The sequence below is a fragment of the Moschus berezovskii genome, chromosome 25 (assembly GCF_049115385.1).
Source record: "Moschus berezovskii isolate FMDL1 chromosome 25, NW_MosBer_1.0, whole genome shotgun sequence".
Lineage (NCBI taxonomy): Eukaryota > Metazoa > Chordata > Mammalia > Artiodactyla > Moschidae > Moschus > Moschus berezovskii.
In genome coordinates this window covers 47,990,971-48,005,531 of record NC_142484.1, presented here as the reverse complement: position 1 = coordinate 48,005,531, position 14,561 = coordinate 47,990,971, and the positions used below count along the sequence as shown (strand labels likewise).

At 50.7% G+C, this 14,561-nt stretch overlaps 1 protein-coding gene across 6 annotated transcripts in view; it reads left to right on the top strand.

The window, feature by feature from the left end:
* Positions 1–499: 499 nt before the first annotated feature.
* The window catches only part of LOC129557789 (liprin-alpha-1-like), a 263,237-nt gene continuing 249,175 nt past the window's right edge, over positions 500–14,561 (top strand). For all 6 annotated transcript variants that reach the window (XR_016036421.1, XM_088832395.1, XM_088832396.1 and 3 more), the window contains exons 1-8: positions 500–1,504; positions 2,593–2,694; positions 3,162–3,326; positions 4,455–4,676; positions 6,600–6,746; positions 9,614–9,745; positions 11,221–11,444; positions 13,248–13,491. Coding sequence is in view for 5 of the 6 variants with exons in the window: in XM_088832395.1 (XP_088688521.1) it covers positions 1,388–1,504; positions 2,593–2,694; positions 3,162–3,326; positions 4,455–4,676; positions 6,600–6,746; positions 9,614–9,745; positions 11,221–11,444; positions 13,248–13,491 (1,353 nt within the window). In the remaining variant the exon portion in view is untranslated. The remainder of the gene's footprint in view (positions 1,505–2,592; positions 2,695–3,161; positions 3,327–4,454; positions 4,677–6,599; positions 6,747–9,613; positions 9,746–11,220; positions 11,445–13,247; positions 13,492–14,561) is intronic.

The window sequence follows — 14,561 nt, the reverse complement described above, 5'->3', positions numbered from 1 at the left end:
GGCAGGCCTTATGATGACGGGCTGCTGGGGGTGCAGAAGGCTGAGGAGGGAGGGGTTACGTGACCTGTATTCTGTGACGTGGTCACATGTGGGTTTTCTTTCTCAATTTGAAAAACTGACTGCGTTTAGGCTTCCCTCCAGTTTCATTTTAAGGGTGAAAGTGAAGATTTTATTCTTCAGGTTGAGCACAGTGATTTTACAGTCTTTTTGAAAGCAGTAGTTGAGGTATCAAAAAGACATCTCAGAGAACTCCAGTAGATAAAGGAAAAAAAAGAGAACGTGTTCAGGGTGAACTGCGGGCGGGACCCGAAAGTGGCCTCTGTCTCTCCCAGAGTGTATAATTGCTGAGATGGGTGGATATAGGACCCCAAGCACCCCGGGGACTGAGGTCCTCAAGTGACAGCAGAGGTCCGGGCTGAGCCAGGAGCAGTGTGGCCTGTGCCCTGGCGAGTGGAGGGCCGCGAGGGTGGGAGTGGGGCCAGGAGAGGGGGTGGGAAACTCGGGGGCGGAGGGAAGGGCAGCACCTGGCGGGGTCTGGGAGGCGCTGGCTGCCGCAGCTCGAGTCAGGGACACCCCAGACCTCCACCGTGCAGCCCCCACGGGGCAGAGTCGTCTGGCAGCCCAGGGTCAAAGTGAAGAGGGCGAGTTCGCAGCAGGTTGAATGAACCCCTGTACCCACTGTGGTTTCATTTTAAGTGCCTGGAGCGAGGTTGGTCAAGCGCTTGCTGAGCTCGAGTGAGGGAGTCAGTCAGGGAGGACTGAGCTCAGGGTGAGAGTGAGGGGCGGCTGGCGAGGTGAGTCCTCCTCAGCTGGGTGGGTTCTGGGGACGCCCTTGAGTTCAGGGGTACCCTTTCAGAAGCCTCACTGAAGGCTTGTTTGTGGGGTGGAGGGGGCAGAAGCCCACTTGGAAGACGTGCTCATTCCTAGCGGTGGTGATTTCTGAAGCAGTTTAAACTGTTCGGTCCAACTGTGACCAGTACCTTGCAGGGTCATGTTTGGCGGTGGGCCTGAGCTGTGGGCACGGCCTTCCTTCTCCCGCACCCCACACTCACCTGCCGTCTTTTTGGCAGTTGGCAGCCCCTCCCCCCGCCCTTTACCGTTGATGGTGGGCCCGAGCCCAGCCCCCCTGTTACCATGGAGCCCCTTGTGACTGAGTGGGTTCTGGTTCCGGGCTCCTGGGAGACGTGCTGCGGGCAGAGCCTTCGTGCCATTTCTCCTTGAGACAGTGGTGCTGGTGGTCATAGTGTGAGAGCGGTGTGTGTGTGAGAGCGGTGTGTGTGTGAGAGCGGTGTGTGTGTGAGAGCGGTGGTGATAGCTCAGGAGCTGAGAGGTATCCTACCGTGAAACAACAGTTGCCCCGAGTGGGGGGCTGCCCCCATCCGTGAGGATGGGTCGCAGAAGGGCCCGCCTGTGGGCATTATTCCAGTGCTGCAACCCCAAAGCAAAGGCCAAGACAAGGAAGAATTTGGCCTCGGACCGAGTCCTGGAAGCAGAGTGGCCTGAGGTGAGAGCAGCCGGGGGCTGGGCCCGTCAGATTGGCCCTCACCCGGCGAAGCGTTGGGGTTGTCTTTCCTTTTGTGAGCCTGGTTGTGGGCCCTGCCGGGCAGGGCGTTTGACCTTAGTGGGCAGGCTCGACCCCAGCAGGTTGACCTTGTAAGAGGTTGTGCAGGTGCCGTGTGGAGGATGGGCGGGGGCCCACAAGAAGGGAAACACTGGCTGGAGGAGTCTCTGGGGCACGTGGACTGAGCTCGAGAGCCAGTCCTTGAAGCAGAAAGGCTGGGCCCCTTAACATCCCTTGTCTTACAAAGCACAGACCAGTGTGTCCAGGATTTTAATGACGGGTACCTACTGCTTACGTGTATAACATACACTGTCATAGCTTCACATGTCTACTACATGCCTCTTACAAGTGTAGGGCCCTGTTCTGGGTGCTGAATACTCAGTATATAATAGGGGATACGTAGCCCAGGATTTTTGTATCTGTGCCAAGAAAAACAGAAGAATGAATGACGCCGTGTGGTTCAATTTGAGCAAGTTCACCACGTGGAGGGCCCCGCGTGCACGCAAATTGTGGTAAAATACATATAACGTGAGTTTAACATTTTAACCAGTTTGTTGAATGACTGTGACTGCAGTGGACTCAAGCTAACAGATGGCCTTGGGGTGCCATCAGCCTTTTTCCCAGAGGAACACTCCACAAAGCCTGGTGGCCTTGTAGACCTTATCTTTCTTCTTCACTCTCCCCAGTGGTTCTAGGTCACTTGTCTGTGTGTCGTTTAAGAATCTCTTCATCCACTTTGTTGTTAGGTTTATGTTTAGGAACGTTTCTCAGACGTCCCTGGGTCTTGAGAAGGCAGGCTTGGATTCCGGGTTCTCCCTGGCCGTGTGCCTGCCAGATCGAGGTGGAGGCTGACGGCCGGTCTGAGTTGTGGTGGTGTGTGTGGTCTTGGGGTCGGCGGACCCCCTCTTCTCTGGGGGGGCAGGGAGACCCTTTGTGTGGAGCCTGGAGAGACTTGACGAGGTCAGTCTTCAGTGTCTCGTTCTCTTTTTCATTTGTGTTTGCATTTAGTGACTCATCTAATTGTTTTCTAGAAGCTTTCAACTTCTACCGAGGAGGTAAATGTATATAGGAAGCAGCTCCTGGAAAGGGAGGAAGAACTCGCCGAGCTCAGAGCCGAGAGGAACAACACCAGGGTCAGTAGGGGGATTCTCACGTGTTGACCTTTGCCCCAAGGGGGTCACCGCTGGGCTCCGTGTTGCTGACTTTAAACTGCCTGATTTTCAAGTCATTTTTCACATCTTCCCACTGAGCAGACTGGGGTGGATCAGTTCGGGGTTCTCATACCTTGCTTCAATTTATGATGAGAGCTAATGTAATTTTAGTACATTTGAGGGGGAGTTCTCTTCACTTACATTTTTGTCCACGCTACACTTCGTGTGGGATCTTAGTTCCCTGACCAGGGAATAAAACCCATGACCCCTGCAGAAGTGTGGAGGGTTAACTACTGGGCCACCTGGGAAGTCCACTCTAACTTTAGACTGAACTGGCGGGATTCTGACGTGCCTTAGCATGGTTTCGGCTTTAGAGTGAGGCTGAGAGGAGTTCCCGGCCCTGAATGCAAGTATGAGGTTGAAGGTGCTCCTTTGGCCTCGCCCTGCAGCTGCTGCTGGAGCACGTGGAGTACCTGGTTTCCCGGAAGGTGCCGTCCCTCCGGATGACGGCGGGCAAGCAGCAGGCGCAGCCCCCAGCCGGCATGACCAGCAAGTTGGAGGTGCTCAGAGTGCTGAAATCGCTCTTTGAATACCACAAGGCCCTGGATGAGAAGGTACCAGCCACCCAGCCTCCTGGATTTGTACACTTGCTGCCTTGTTAGGTGGATGATGCATGTATTTATGTAACTAGTTGACGTTTGAGCTTCTTGAATTCTTGTAAATACATTTTTTCTGTAAGAAGTCAGAGTTTTATATGGTTACAAAGCGTCGCCTGCGTACACGCTCAGTCATGTCCGTGTCTTTGCGACCCTGTGGACCGTAGCCCACCACACTCCTCTCTTCATGGGGCTTCCCAGGCAGGAATACTGGAGTGGGTGGCCGTCTTCTACTCCAGGGATCTTCCCGACCCAGGGATCGAAGCTGCCCTCTTGCATTGGCAGGTGAAATTTTACCACTGAGCCACCTGGGAAGCCCCCAGTTAAAAAGTATTAGTTGGCATAAATGTCTCAAGATTTATGATATTCTGTATATCAATTTGCAGTTAAAAACTGGGCAATAGAATTAATTTAGGATAACATTTTGTTCTCTCAAACTTAGAATTTAAAGCTGTTAACAAGCAGATTTTCTTGATGTTGAGATCAATGAGAGCCATTAAAGATATTGTTACAGTAGCCACGTATTAGGGTGAGTATAGAGTGAGGAGTGCACTAACGTGTATACACACATCAACACACAGTGACTCGACCCCTTTTATTTGAGTTGAGAGAGCGGTTACGTATAGGATTCGAAAGGTGTCATTTCTTAGAAGAATTAGGTGCTACACATAAAGAGGTAAGTTTGATCAGTCATCATGTAATTTCAGTTAAGAGTTTGTCCTTTGTATCCTTTCATTTTAAAAAAGTATGAAGGCTGTAGTGGTGGGCATCACATGCCATTTGTCTTTCTGATTGAGGACCCGCCCACCTGGGGTATTTTAATGACTAGCAAACTAGACTTGTGGCTCAGAGCTGCAGGATCTCTTAAGCACCCCTTTGTCCAGGAGAAGACAAAGTCTGACTCTAATCACCCGGTTCTAATCGGGATGGACAACATCACCAATGCACCATGTAGGTCTGAGCGGCCGTGAGGGTCCTGTGAGCTCCCAGAGTGCAGAAGGCAGCTTTGACCTTGCCGATTTCCCGGAAGTGCTGTGTTCCCTCCCTCCCAAAACAAGGCTGTCTAAGACTTCCTTTCCCCCTCAGAGATCGTCCAGCGGCTCTCTTAGCCACGAGCAAAACCTGGCTAAGATGAGCGAGCTCCAGGAAGTCATAGACAAGCAGTCGCGGGAGCAGAGCCAGATGGAAGAGCGCCTGGCAGCCCTCTCTGCCTATGCGAGAGAGCTGGAGGAGGACCTGGACACGGCCAGGAAGAAACTCCTCAAGTCCGAGGAAGCGAACACGAAACTGGAGCGGGATGTCTGCGAAGTGAGTGACAGCGGCCGTGTCTGTTGCCCTGAGGTGGTTGTGGGTCCCTTGTTCTCCCGGTGATCTCAGCCTCGGGATGGCTGCGTGAGTAAGAGCAGAGCTCTGGCGAGACCACGACATGCTGCCTCCCCGCCTCTGTGTCGAGGTCTCTGGGGTAGAAGAGGCCTGATCCAGGCGGTCCGTTGGCAGTGGACCAACATGAGGGTAGCTCTTGCGCTGTGCTGCACTTTGGGTGTGGATTCGTCATTTCTACAAGTTCGAGGGGCCCAGTGTGTTCCTTTTAAAACACTCATTTATCCATTCATTCATTTCTTGGCATGTAGTTGCTTTACACTGCTGGGTCAATTTCTGCTGTACAGCAAACTGAATCAGATATATATATATATATATATATATACACACACACACACACATATATCTTGTTGTTTAGGGTTCCTACCCATTTCCTTCACCACAGAGCACAGAGGAGCCTTCCCTGTGCTGTACACTAAGTCTTACTTGCTGTTGACTTGATGCATAGTATCGGCAGTGTATATATGCCAGCCCCAGTCTCCCAGTTCATTCCCCCAACCTGCCTGTCGACTGTATTCCTGACGATGCTGAAATTCCCTTCTGATTTAGTCAGGCGAGTCTGGTGACGTCTGCGGAGCCCATTCTGTCGGAGAGATGGGAGCATGCTGTGTGGGCTCTACCGAGGCAGCTTGCCTGGCCGTCTTCTCTGGTTTGCTGAGGTTCCGCTCCTTGACAGGGATGTGTGACAGTGATCCCGGCGGTCCGACCAGTCGAGTGGCGTTTGCTCACCCTCAGGTCCTCAGGCCTGAGCTGGGTAACCGCGTAGAATCCCGATGTTTCTGGTGGTCGTGTCTGCGGGTGTCATGATTTATGAGAAACTACCTAACGGTCATTGTGAAAACAGAATAGTGCTGGGGGTTCAGGCCTCCTTCTGTGAGCCTCACCTCTCCTCTGTACGCGGACAGACAGCGCCCACCCTGCCCCACCCCTCCCCCGTGACACCGTCTCAGACAGAGCCCCTCCAGCATGTGTTCCAGCAGGTGTACTTGTTTAGTAGCTTGGTGTGAGGAATTCTGTGTGAGAACTCAAAACAGAAATATTTGCACATGTTTGTATAACCTTTTCACACTACTCTTTGGCAACAGGAGGAGATTAGGTGGCAGAGTTTAATACGTTGAGAATTCTGGAAAAAGCATTTTTAAGACCTTTCACTTTTAATGTTAGGACTTGGCCCACGTTGGTTACTTAGTGACTGCGGAGAGACCTGAAATGGATTTTGAGCTGGCGGACAGGAGTCTCACCAGCAGCAAGTTCTGGTCCTGATTTGAGCATTTCATACATGTGGTTTAACTCTGCTTGAGAAGGCTGCTTCCAGTTGTGTTACACTTTGACTTCTGTTTCCACTCGTTAATATTCTTACTTTAATTTTGAGGAAATTGCATGAGATTTTTCCAACTTTTACCCGAGGAAATGAGCCTCAGAGCTCCCTCTTGGGTCTGTTGAAGGTCCCTCCCTGTTCTGGGTCAAGTCCGCCTGTATGGTGTAGCAGACAGAGGTCCTGACTTCATGCCACATATCTTCCCTCCTGGAATTCTTGCAATAACAGGGTAGTTTAGTACACTTTTTGTTTGCTGTTTGGGTTTATTATATAGCAAAGAAGCGTGGTAAACCGAGTGGCCGGACAGAACATTCAGACACATGGGTGCCCATCATGGCCAATGTGACCTTTGAGGTAGGCGCGTTTTTGCTCACGTCCAAGAAAACTGCCACGTCTAGGAGTTTAATTGTGAGGACGCTAACTTTATGTTTGATTTGAAACTTAGGATTTAGTCCAGCTTTGTTACTCCCTGAGTGTATCGGAGTGTTCCATGATAACGACTTACCTTTTCTCCTCTGCAATACCCGGTATAGGCCATGGCCCAGAAGGAGGACATGGAAAAAAGGATCACTACCCTAGAGAAACGCTCCCTTGCCGCACAGTGCAAAGCTGCCTATGTACATGACTTCAATGATAAACTTGAAAATGAAATTGCAAATGAGGATTCTATGCATCGACAGGTAATGGCCTTTACTGAACTGTGTCTGACTTTTATAGTATTGAATTACTGAGGCGGGAAGGTAAAGACCTTTTCATGTGACTCCCACGTTGGAAATCAAGTCCCCGTGTAAAGTTCTTATGACCCTGAAACACTGCGTTCAAAGGTGTGGATGTCCATCATGGTAAAGCAGCTGTACTGGAAGGAAATACATTTTTTAAAAATCGGGGGTGACTGCAACTTCCAGGTTTGAATTATTTGGGACTTGGTTTAGCCATTTTGTGGAATTCCTCTCCTGACTCCCTTGTTTTACTTGAACACGAATCTGTTGGCTTGTTAGCATTTTTACTGAAAGAGCAGAGAGCAGCAGGGAACTTCAGGGCAGCGGGCTGCCTGTTGAGAACTGGGTCACTGTGACAAAAGGCAGGGTTAGAGCTCCGGTCTGATTAGCATTTGTCCTTCCTATGGTTTGGTGAGGCTTACTCGCTCCTGTTCCCATGTGGTCTCAGATAATCAGGACTTAACCAGGAAAACCAAATCTGGCTTCTCTCAAACACAGTGAGTCGGGCCGGTGTGTGCCAAAGTGTGTCATTGGCCCCACCACAAAAATAAAACACTAGAAAATCATTGAAATGTATGAGGTGGAATGCATTACGATATACAAAATAGTGGCTGCCAAAGGCAGATCAGAAAATACTGCGTACCATATGCTATTGTTTTCTGAGGGTTTTAAAGTCTCACGTGTCAGTACTGTCCCCACCATGCCTGTGTTATTGGGCCTGGACTGCAGGACCTCAGACGCGGGCTCCCAGGGGGCAGTGGTTCTGACTCGCATGGTGAGACCCACGGTGAGGCGCCCTCCCCGCTTAGGCAGAGAGCCCAATGTCTCCTGATCAGGGGTGCACTTCCTTACTTTCAGAACAGCTGCTCAGAGGCTGTTGAGCTCGGGATGCCGTTTATGACTAAGCCAGGTCAAAGTAAACTTTTGTTTTGCTTTAAAAATATTTGAATGCCGATGCCTGACTGTGGAAGCTGTGAGAGGTTTTCTTTCCTTGGGCTCAAAAATCACTGCAGACGGTGACTACAGCCATGAGACTAAAAAATGCTTGCTCCTTGGAAAGCTATGACAAACCTAGACAGCATATTGAGAAGTAGAGACATCACTTTGCCGACAAAGGTCCATATAGTCAAAGCTATCGTTTTCCAGTAGTTACGTATGGGTGTGAGAATTGGGCCACAAAGAAGGCTGAGCACTGAAGAATTGATGCTTTCGAACTGTGTTGCTGGAGAAGACTTTGTTTTAACAGAAAATAACCTGTTTTATAATTTTTTATGATGGAAAATTTCAAACATGCACAAAAGTGGTATAATCATATACCATTTCTATAATATAGTATAATAAATACCCGTGAGCCAGCAATTAGCCTCAGCAATTTCTAACACAGGGCCAATCTCAAATAGATCATTCTTTTGTCTTCGTTCCATTTTTTTTTTTTTTTATACAGTAGGGCCTAAAACAGCTTTTTAAACCATGAGCTTGATGCTCATTTTATAAAACACAGACTTGCCAACTTTGTTATTACATTTAAAAATTGCTTGAAGTAATTATTTCCAGTTTTTTAATATGGATTTTCATATTGGAAACGACCCTGATGCTGGGAAACATTGAAGGCAGGAAGAAAGTGGGTGACAGAGGATGAGATGGTTGGACGGCATCACCAACTCAGTGGACATGAGTTTGAGCAAGTTGTGGGCGTTGGTGATGGACAGGGAAGCCTGGCATGCTGCAGTCCATGGGGTCGCACCGTCAGACATGACTGAGCACGTGAACTGAACTGCATATGAATTATCATTGGGAGAAAAGCTATGACCAAGCTAGGCAGCATATTAAAAAGCAGAGACAGTACTTTGCCACCAAAGGAACACCTAGTTACAGCTGTGGTTTTTCCAGTAGTCATGTATAGATGTGAGAGTTGGACAGTAAAGGAGGCTGAGCACCAAAGAATCGATGCTTTTGAACTGAGGTGTTGGAGAAGACTTGAGAGTCCCCTGGACTGCAAGGAGATCAAACCAATCAATCCTAAAGGAAATCAGTCCTGAATATGCATTGGCAGGACTGATGCTGAGGCTGCAGGTTCAATACTTTGGCCACCTGATGCGAAGAACTGACAGATTGGAAAAGACCCTGATGCTAGGAAAGATCGAAGGCAGGAGGAGAAGGTGCGACAGAGGACGAGACGGTTGGATGGCATCACTGACCCGATGGACGTGAGTTTGAGCAACTTCTGGGAGATAGTGAAGGACAGGGAAGCCTGGCATGCTGCAGTCCATGGGGTCACAAAGAGTCAGACGTGACTGAACAACAGCAGTCATTACAAAGAATTCAAGTGATGTTGCATGTAAAGAAAAATATGTGAACGTCTGTCTCCACTGGCTTTTTTCCCAAAATGAATTTTCTCACCTTTTGCTTTATAACTTGAATTCATTTTACCCCCTTAAACCAGACTCAAGCTTCTGTTTATGTACTGGGAATTTCCTCTACCAACGTGTGTGTAAGCCGATCCCCTTTAAAGTCTGCTTGTTTCTGAGTGTAAATCTGCTTGCTCCCCGAGCTCCTTCGACACGTAATGGCTGGTGACACTAAGGTCCCCCAGGTGCTCAGCCAAAGAGAAGCGTTGGGAGTGACCTTTGACAAGTAAAGTCCCTGCCTCCCTCTGCACCTGCCCGTCTGCTGTGGTGATGCTCAAGAGCCCACCAGAGGTGGCCGTGGGAGGGGACTGCCTCGGGAACCAGGGCACAGGCTGCTCACGTCATGGTTCCCCGGTGCTTTTAAAAGAAGGATCGTACTTTGCCCTTGAAGTTTATGAGTTTTTGTTTGTCCTGTTGTAGGCAAGGCAGGGAGACAACGTGAAGGAAGAACACAATAAACGCTTATCAGGTACCGTGGATAAGCTTGTGTCCGAATCAGATGAGAGGCTTCAGCTTCATCTGAAGGAGAGAACGGCTGCTCTGGAGGATAAGGTGAGCCAGCCCCACGGCCCCTTTACAAAGAGGCACATCTGGCTTGGTCTGTGTGTGGGGAAAAGCTCCAGGATAGGAGTTGGAAAACTGTTCCCAAGAGGGCCCCAGAGTGAATGTCTTTACTGGTTACGAATAATTGAGTAGCAGCATTTCATGCTAGTCAGAAAGCGTGACAGCATCCACAGGCAGTGTGTAAAGGAACAGACGTAGATGTGTGCCCACAACCCTTACAGAAAGCATCAGTGAGCCGGATCCCCCGATGGCCCCAGGGTTAGCAGCCGCCGTGCTAGAACTTTCTTCTCGGTCCACGCTCACCCCTTCGTTTCTTTCTTAGAAGTTAATTTCTGGGGCTTTGCTGGCAGCCCAGTGGTTGAGAGCCCCCGGGGAGCTGCCCTGCGGGGCGGGGCACACCGCCTGCTTGCAGAGAGCTGGAGACCAGGCAGGGAGGGGGACAGGAGAGGCCGCTCCCAGGGAACTTTCAGAGACCGGCAGCAGGCGCTGCAGGGAGCCCTGGAGGAGGAATCTGCTGGTTCCCGTTGTGCGATTTGAAGGCGCGGGAAGGGAGAGGATGTGCTGACCGGGCTGATGGGGGTGAAGCTGGAGCAGAGCAGGAATGATGGCAGGTGGTCCTGGAGCCAGTGAAGGGGGTGGCCCTGCCCTGGGGAGGGGTCGTGACGAAGACAGGGGGCGAGGGCACTGGCCCCGGGGGACAGGGAGCCGGCAAGCCAGCATCTCGCGGCTGCCCCTCAGTTGCTTTGAGGTCATGTCTGGGAAAAGAAGGCAGGACCTGGGTGACCGTGGGGCAGGGGGGACATTTGCGGAGAGAAGGGTGTGAGGTGTGAGAGCGGGAGGGCGGCACGGGGCCCCGCAGGCACGCTCCCGTGCGTCTCTGATGACAGAGCCGCCCTTGCGGTGCGAGGGGCCGCCGCCCAGAACAACCGAGGGCCTGTGCCCCGAGAGGAGAGCCGCGGCGGGGCTGGCCCTCCTGTCCCCTGGCTGCCCCTGCTCGCTCCTGTCTGTGGGTGTTGAGACCAGCCTGGAAAACGGAGGGCTGGGAACCTGCGAGGACGGCCCTCCTCGGTGAACCAGTACAAGTGATGACAGCTGAGGTGGACCCAGCAGCTGCGGAGCTGAAGAATTGCTTTTCCTTATTTCCCTTCAGCCTGGCTGATGGGGGCATGGATGTATCTTTTTAATGTTTGGTTTTTGTCTCTGACTCCATCAGCCCTCCCTTGTGAATAACCTCATAGCTTTGCCTTCTGTCCACGCTAAGACCTGAGTGTCACCAGGCCATATGGGAACTGAATTCTCCTCCTGCCCGTTTCTTCAGTACTGCTCGCTTAAGAGATGGCAGTGTCTCCTAAGCATGGCCCATTTATCCTCAGTCAGGGCTTCCATGTAAAACTGTGTTCAGTTCCTGATAGACTTGAGCTGCCCTGAATGTCGCTGACGAGACGTGGTCCTCTCGTGCCCAGGTGCAGACCCTGAAGGAACAGGGCTGGGAGCGCGTGCAGCAAGCCAGCATGCTGGCCAACGTGGCCCAGGCGTTTGAGAGCGACGAGGGCATGTCCTACAGCAAGGGCGACAGGGTCAACCTCTTCAGCTCGGCCACTCAGCTGTCGCCCAGCGGGCAGGACGATGCCGAGACTCTGACTGTGATGCTTCAGGAGCAGCTGGACGCCATCAACGAAGAGATCCGGTGGGTGCGCCTGATCCCAGCTCCCCGGAAACTCGGTTTCTCTGAGGAGCTGTCTTCTCCTTAGAGAAGTCTGAGTGTTCCATAGTAAGAAAACTGACTTCAGGTCTGCCTCAAGAATTTTCAGTTCCGAGATTGCCCTTGATTATAGAGCTCAGTCAGCCAGGGCGTTCTGTCCACAGTGTGGTGTCAGCACTCTGTGGGGGGCGTTGTCGGGTGTCCCTCCTAAGCTCTGAGCCCCAAGATGGGTGAGGTGCCGAGGCGGTGTCCCCTGCGGCCCGTGCAGCCTCCAGCACTGAGGGTGCGCCCTCACGTGTCGCTCAGAGCCTCCCACGTTCAGGTGAAAAGCGGCCGGGATCAGAAAAGCTGGGGTTTTGTGGTTGGCAGATTCCCACTCAGATCTGCATTTTCCTTTTTCACTTAATACAGTGTGAAGATTGGCTTGTTGAAAGACAGTGGTCCAAGAACATGTGTTTGAGTTTTCCTCATCACATCAGTATATTTAAGATGTTTTCTTTAGACACCATCTTGGCAGTTATAACATTTTACAAAAGGGGATAGAATCCAAAGGCCTGCCTCGTGGGGAGCAGGGGCCTTGGGTCTGGGTACAGCCAGGTGGCTGGGGGCCCCGAGGCCTGCCTGGTGCCACACCCGCACAGCGGTTCCCCTGTCCCGAGTCCATGTTCAGAGTGGCCACAGGCCGGTGACCCTGCACAGGACCCAGCAGAGCTGCTGCTCAGATTGTTCTCGTCACGTCAGCTGACGCCGAGGTGCCCGTTCCTGTTGGCTGAGCGTGGGGGGCCCGGGGGAAAGGCAGGGGGTGAACGGCACAACCAGCAAATGCAGGTGGTGCCGCCTGCACTTTTGACGCCATAGACAGACTGCTTTGTGGGCCGTGTTTGAGCACAGACGAGCTCAAGAAGATTGTCTTTCCCCGTCCCCGCAGGAAATATGGAACACCCGGTTATATATTAATATTTTTATAGCAAGTTGTCAGGTAAAAGTGATTTTTCCTTATGCAACAAGTTGACTTGATGTAAATGGTAAATTCTGTCCATCAACTTGTTATCAACAGTGAAAACCTTTCAAGGTGTGTAAGCAGAAGTGATACTGGAGAGTTTAGTTCCTGTGAGAATCGTGTATTTTAATTTGAAAATCCTTTGATTTGCATAATCGAGTATTTAAACTGCTGTATAACATCCTCCATGACACATTAGGGCAGAAGAGCAGTAACCGTGAATTCTAGGTTAATGCGGCACATTGACATGAATCCAGAAACACACAAAGCTCTGGGAGAACTTCATCAAGTGATGCGTTTGTACATATACAACCTCACACACAAAAAAGATCAACTCAGCACTTCATCTGGTCTGGAGACTTGTGTTTAGAAACTCCAGCTTGTTCGTGCATCGCTGTTTTGATTGTACAGAGTTCCCGATTCCCAGTGGGAAAGACTTGAGGCACTGACATGCATCTCTGCCCTGAGAGCAGGGAAAAGGTAAAGGTTGTCGACTTCAAGTATCTCCTCACAGGGAGAGAGTCGCCACCCAGGCCCCGTCAGAATGTTAGAGTAAATGAGGGAAATCAAACGTGAATGATCAGGGGCCACTTTGTAAGACTCAGGGCTAAGTTATTCTAAGTTTGAGAATATTCAAAAGAGGGAACGTTGAACCTTTTTGCTGAGATGTTAATTGAGCAACTGTTCCTGGCATTTGCTAATCGTGACACAGAATGCCAGCCCAAATGTGTTGTCCAGACACACTCCTCTGCTGCCAAAGGTGGGTGACGGGTTTTATTCTATTTTAGGTTGATCGAAGAGAAGAACACGGAGCAGCCGGCCAAGGAGACTGAGAGCAGGGTGGACAGGGGGAGCTTAGGCAACCTCCGTCGTTATAAAACATTGAGCTCCCTCGACCTGTATCCGGCCTCCTCGCTTGCCGGCTCCTGCTCGCCCAGCAGTGGGAGCTCCAAGCCCCAAAGGAGGCGGCACAGCCAAAGGAGGCGGCACAGCCCTCGGAGGAAAGTAAACAAGCTGGGCATCAGGACTGGGGTATGTGTCTGCCTCCTCCCTGCCGCATCCCTCCCCCAGCACACTGGTTTTCTTTTGTTTGTTTGTTTTTTCTCTTTTGACCCAGAAGAAAATCAGATACATTTGCTACGCTCAGAGGTCTAAGGTTTTTAAAACTGCCTAGTCTGTAATCATTCCATAATGGCACGGTGACAAATTAGTCTTGATATTTGGACCACTGGCTTAGCATGTCATCATGAACTCAGCCAGAGCCTGCCTCTGTAACACCGGGCCTGGCCTGTGCTGGGCACAGCAGCTGCAGGGAAGTTTCTGTTCTCAGGGAGCAGACAGCTTCGTGAAAGTAACCATGGGTAGCTCTTATGGCGTGTCAAAACCATGCCGCACATTTTCCACTGGGGATGCCTGGCTGCAGGGTGCAGGGCATGCGGTGGGAACAAAACCCAAGAATCTCAACTGATCTGCTTGCTGGCGGGCCTGGCCGCGCGCTCAGGCCAGCTCTGCGTGTGAAACCAGGTTAAAAGCCAGGGGCCCCAGGGCCCCAGGGAAGAAGTCGGGCTTCCTCTCTCTTCCGAGTCAAAAAACAGGATGATGTCCTAGGGCTTTTGGCGACAGAGTGTGTGGCACTAAAGCACATGTCCCAGCTTGCTTCCATGTTTAGCTTAGGTTTTGTGAGTGCATTGCTGTTTACCCCATGAAATCACGTGTACAACACTCTGCTTTGTAACTGCACTTGTGTTATCACCTTTTTCCGTTACCACCCATTTCACATTAGCTATATTGTTAGTCAGCATATAACTAAATTCACTGTGAATCATTTTCACGGCATGTGAAGTGGTAACTAGTTCATATTGTGGTCTTTTGACACGCTGTTTTTATCATTTGCATCATTGGCTAAGTAGTTGATATTTAAAATTCTTTGACGATTTCTCTGTGGTTTCATGCTTGATTTCTTTCCGAGTATTTGTAAAAGAACAGTTGTGTATGTGTTTTCCTTGTTGTTGGAGTTCTCTGACGGTGTGTCTGCTTTCATCATTGGTTTTGATTTCCTATCTCATCCTGCTGTCTGCTTAGTCGTTGTCAATGGGACAACG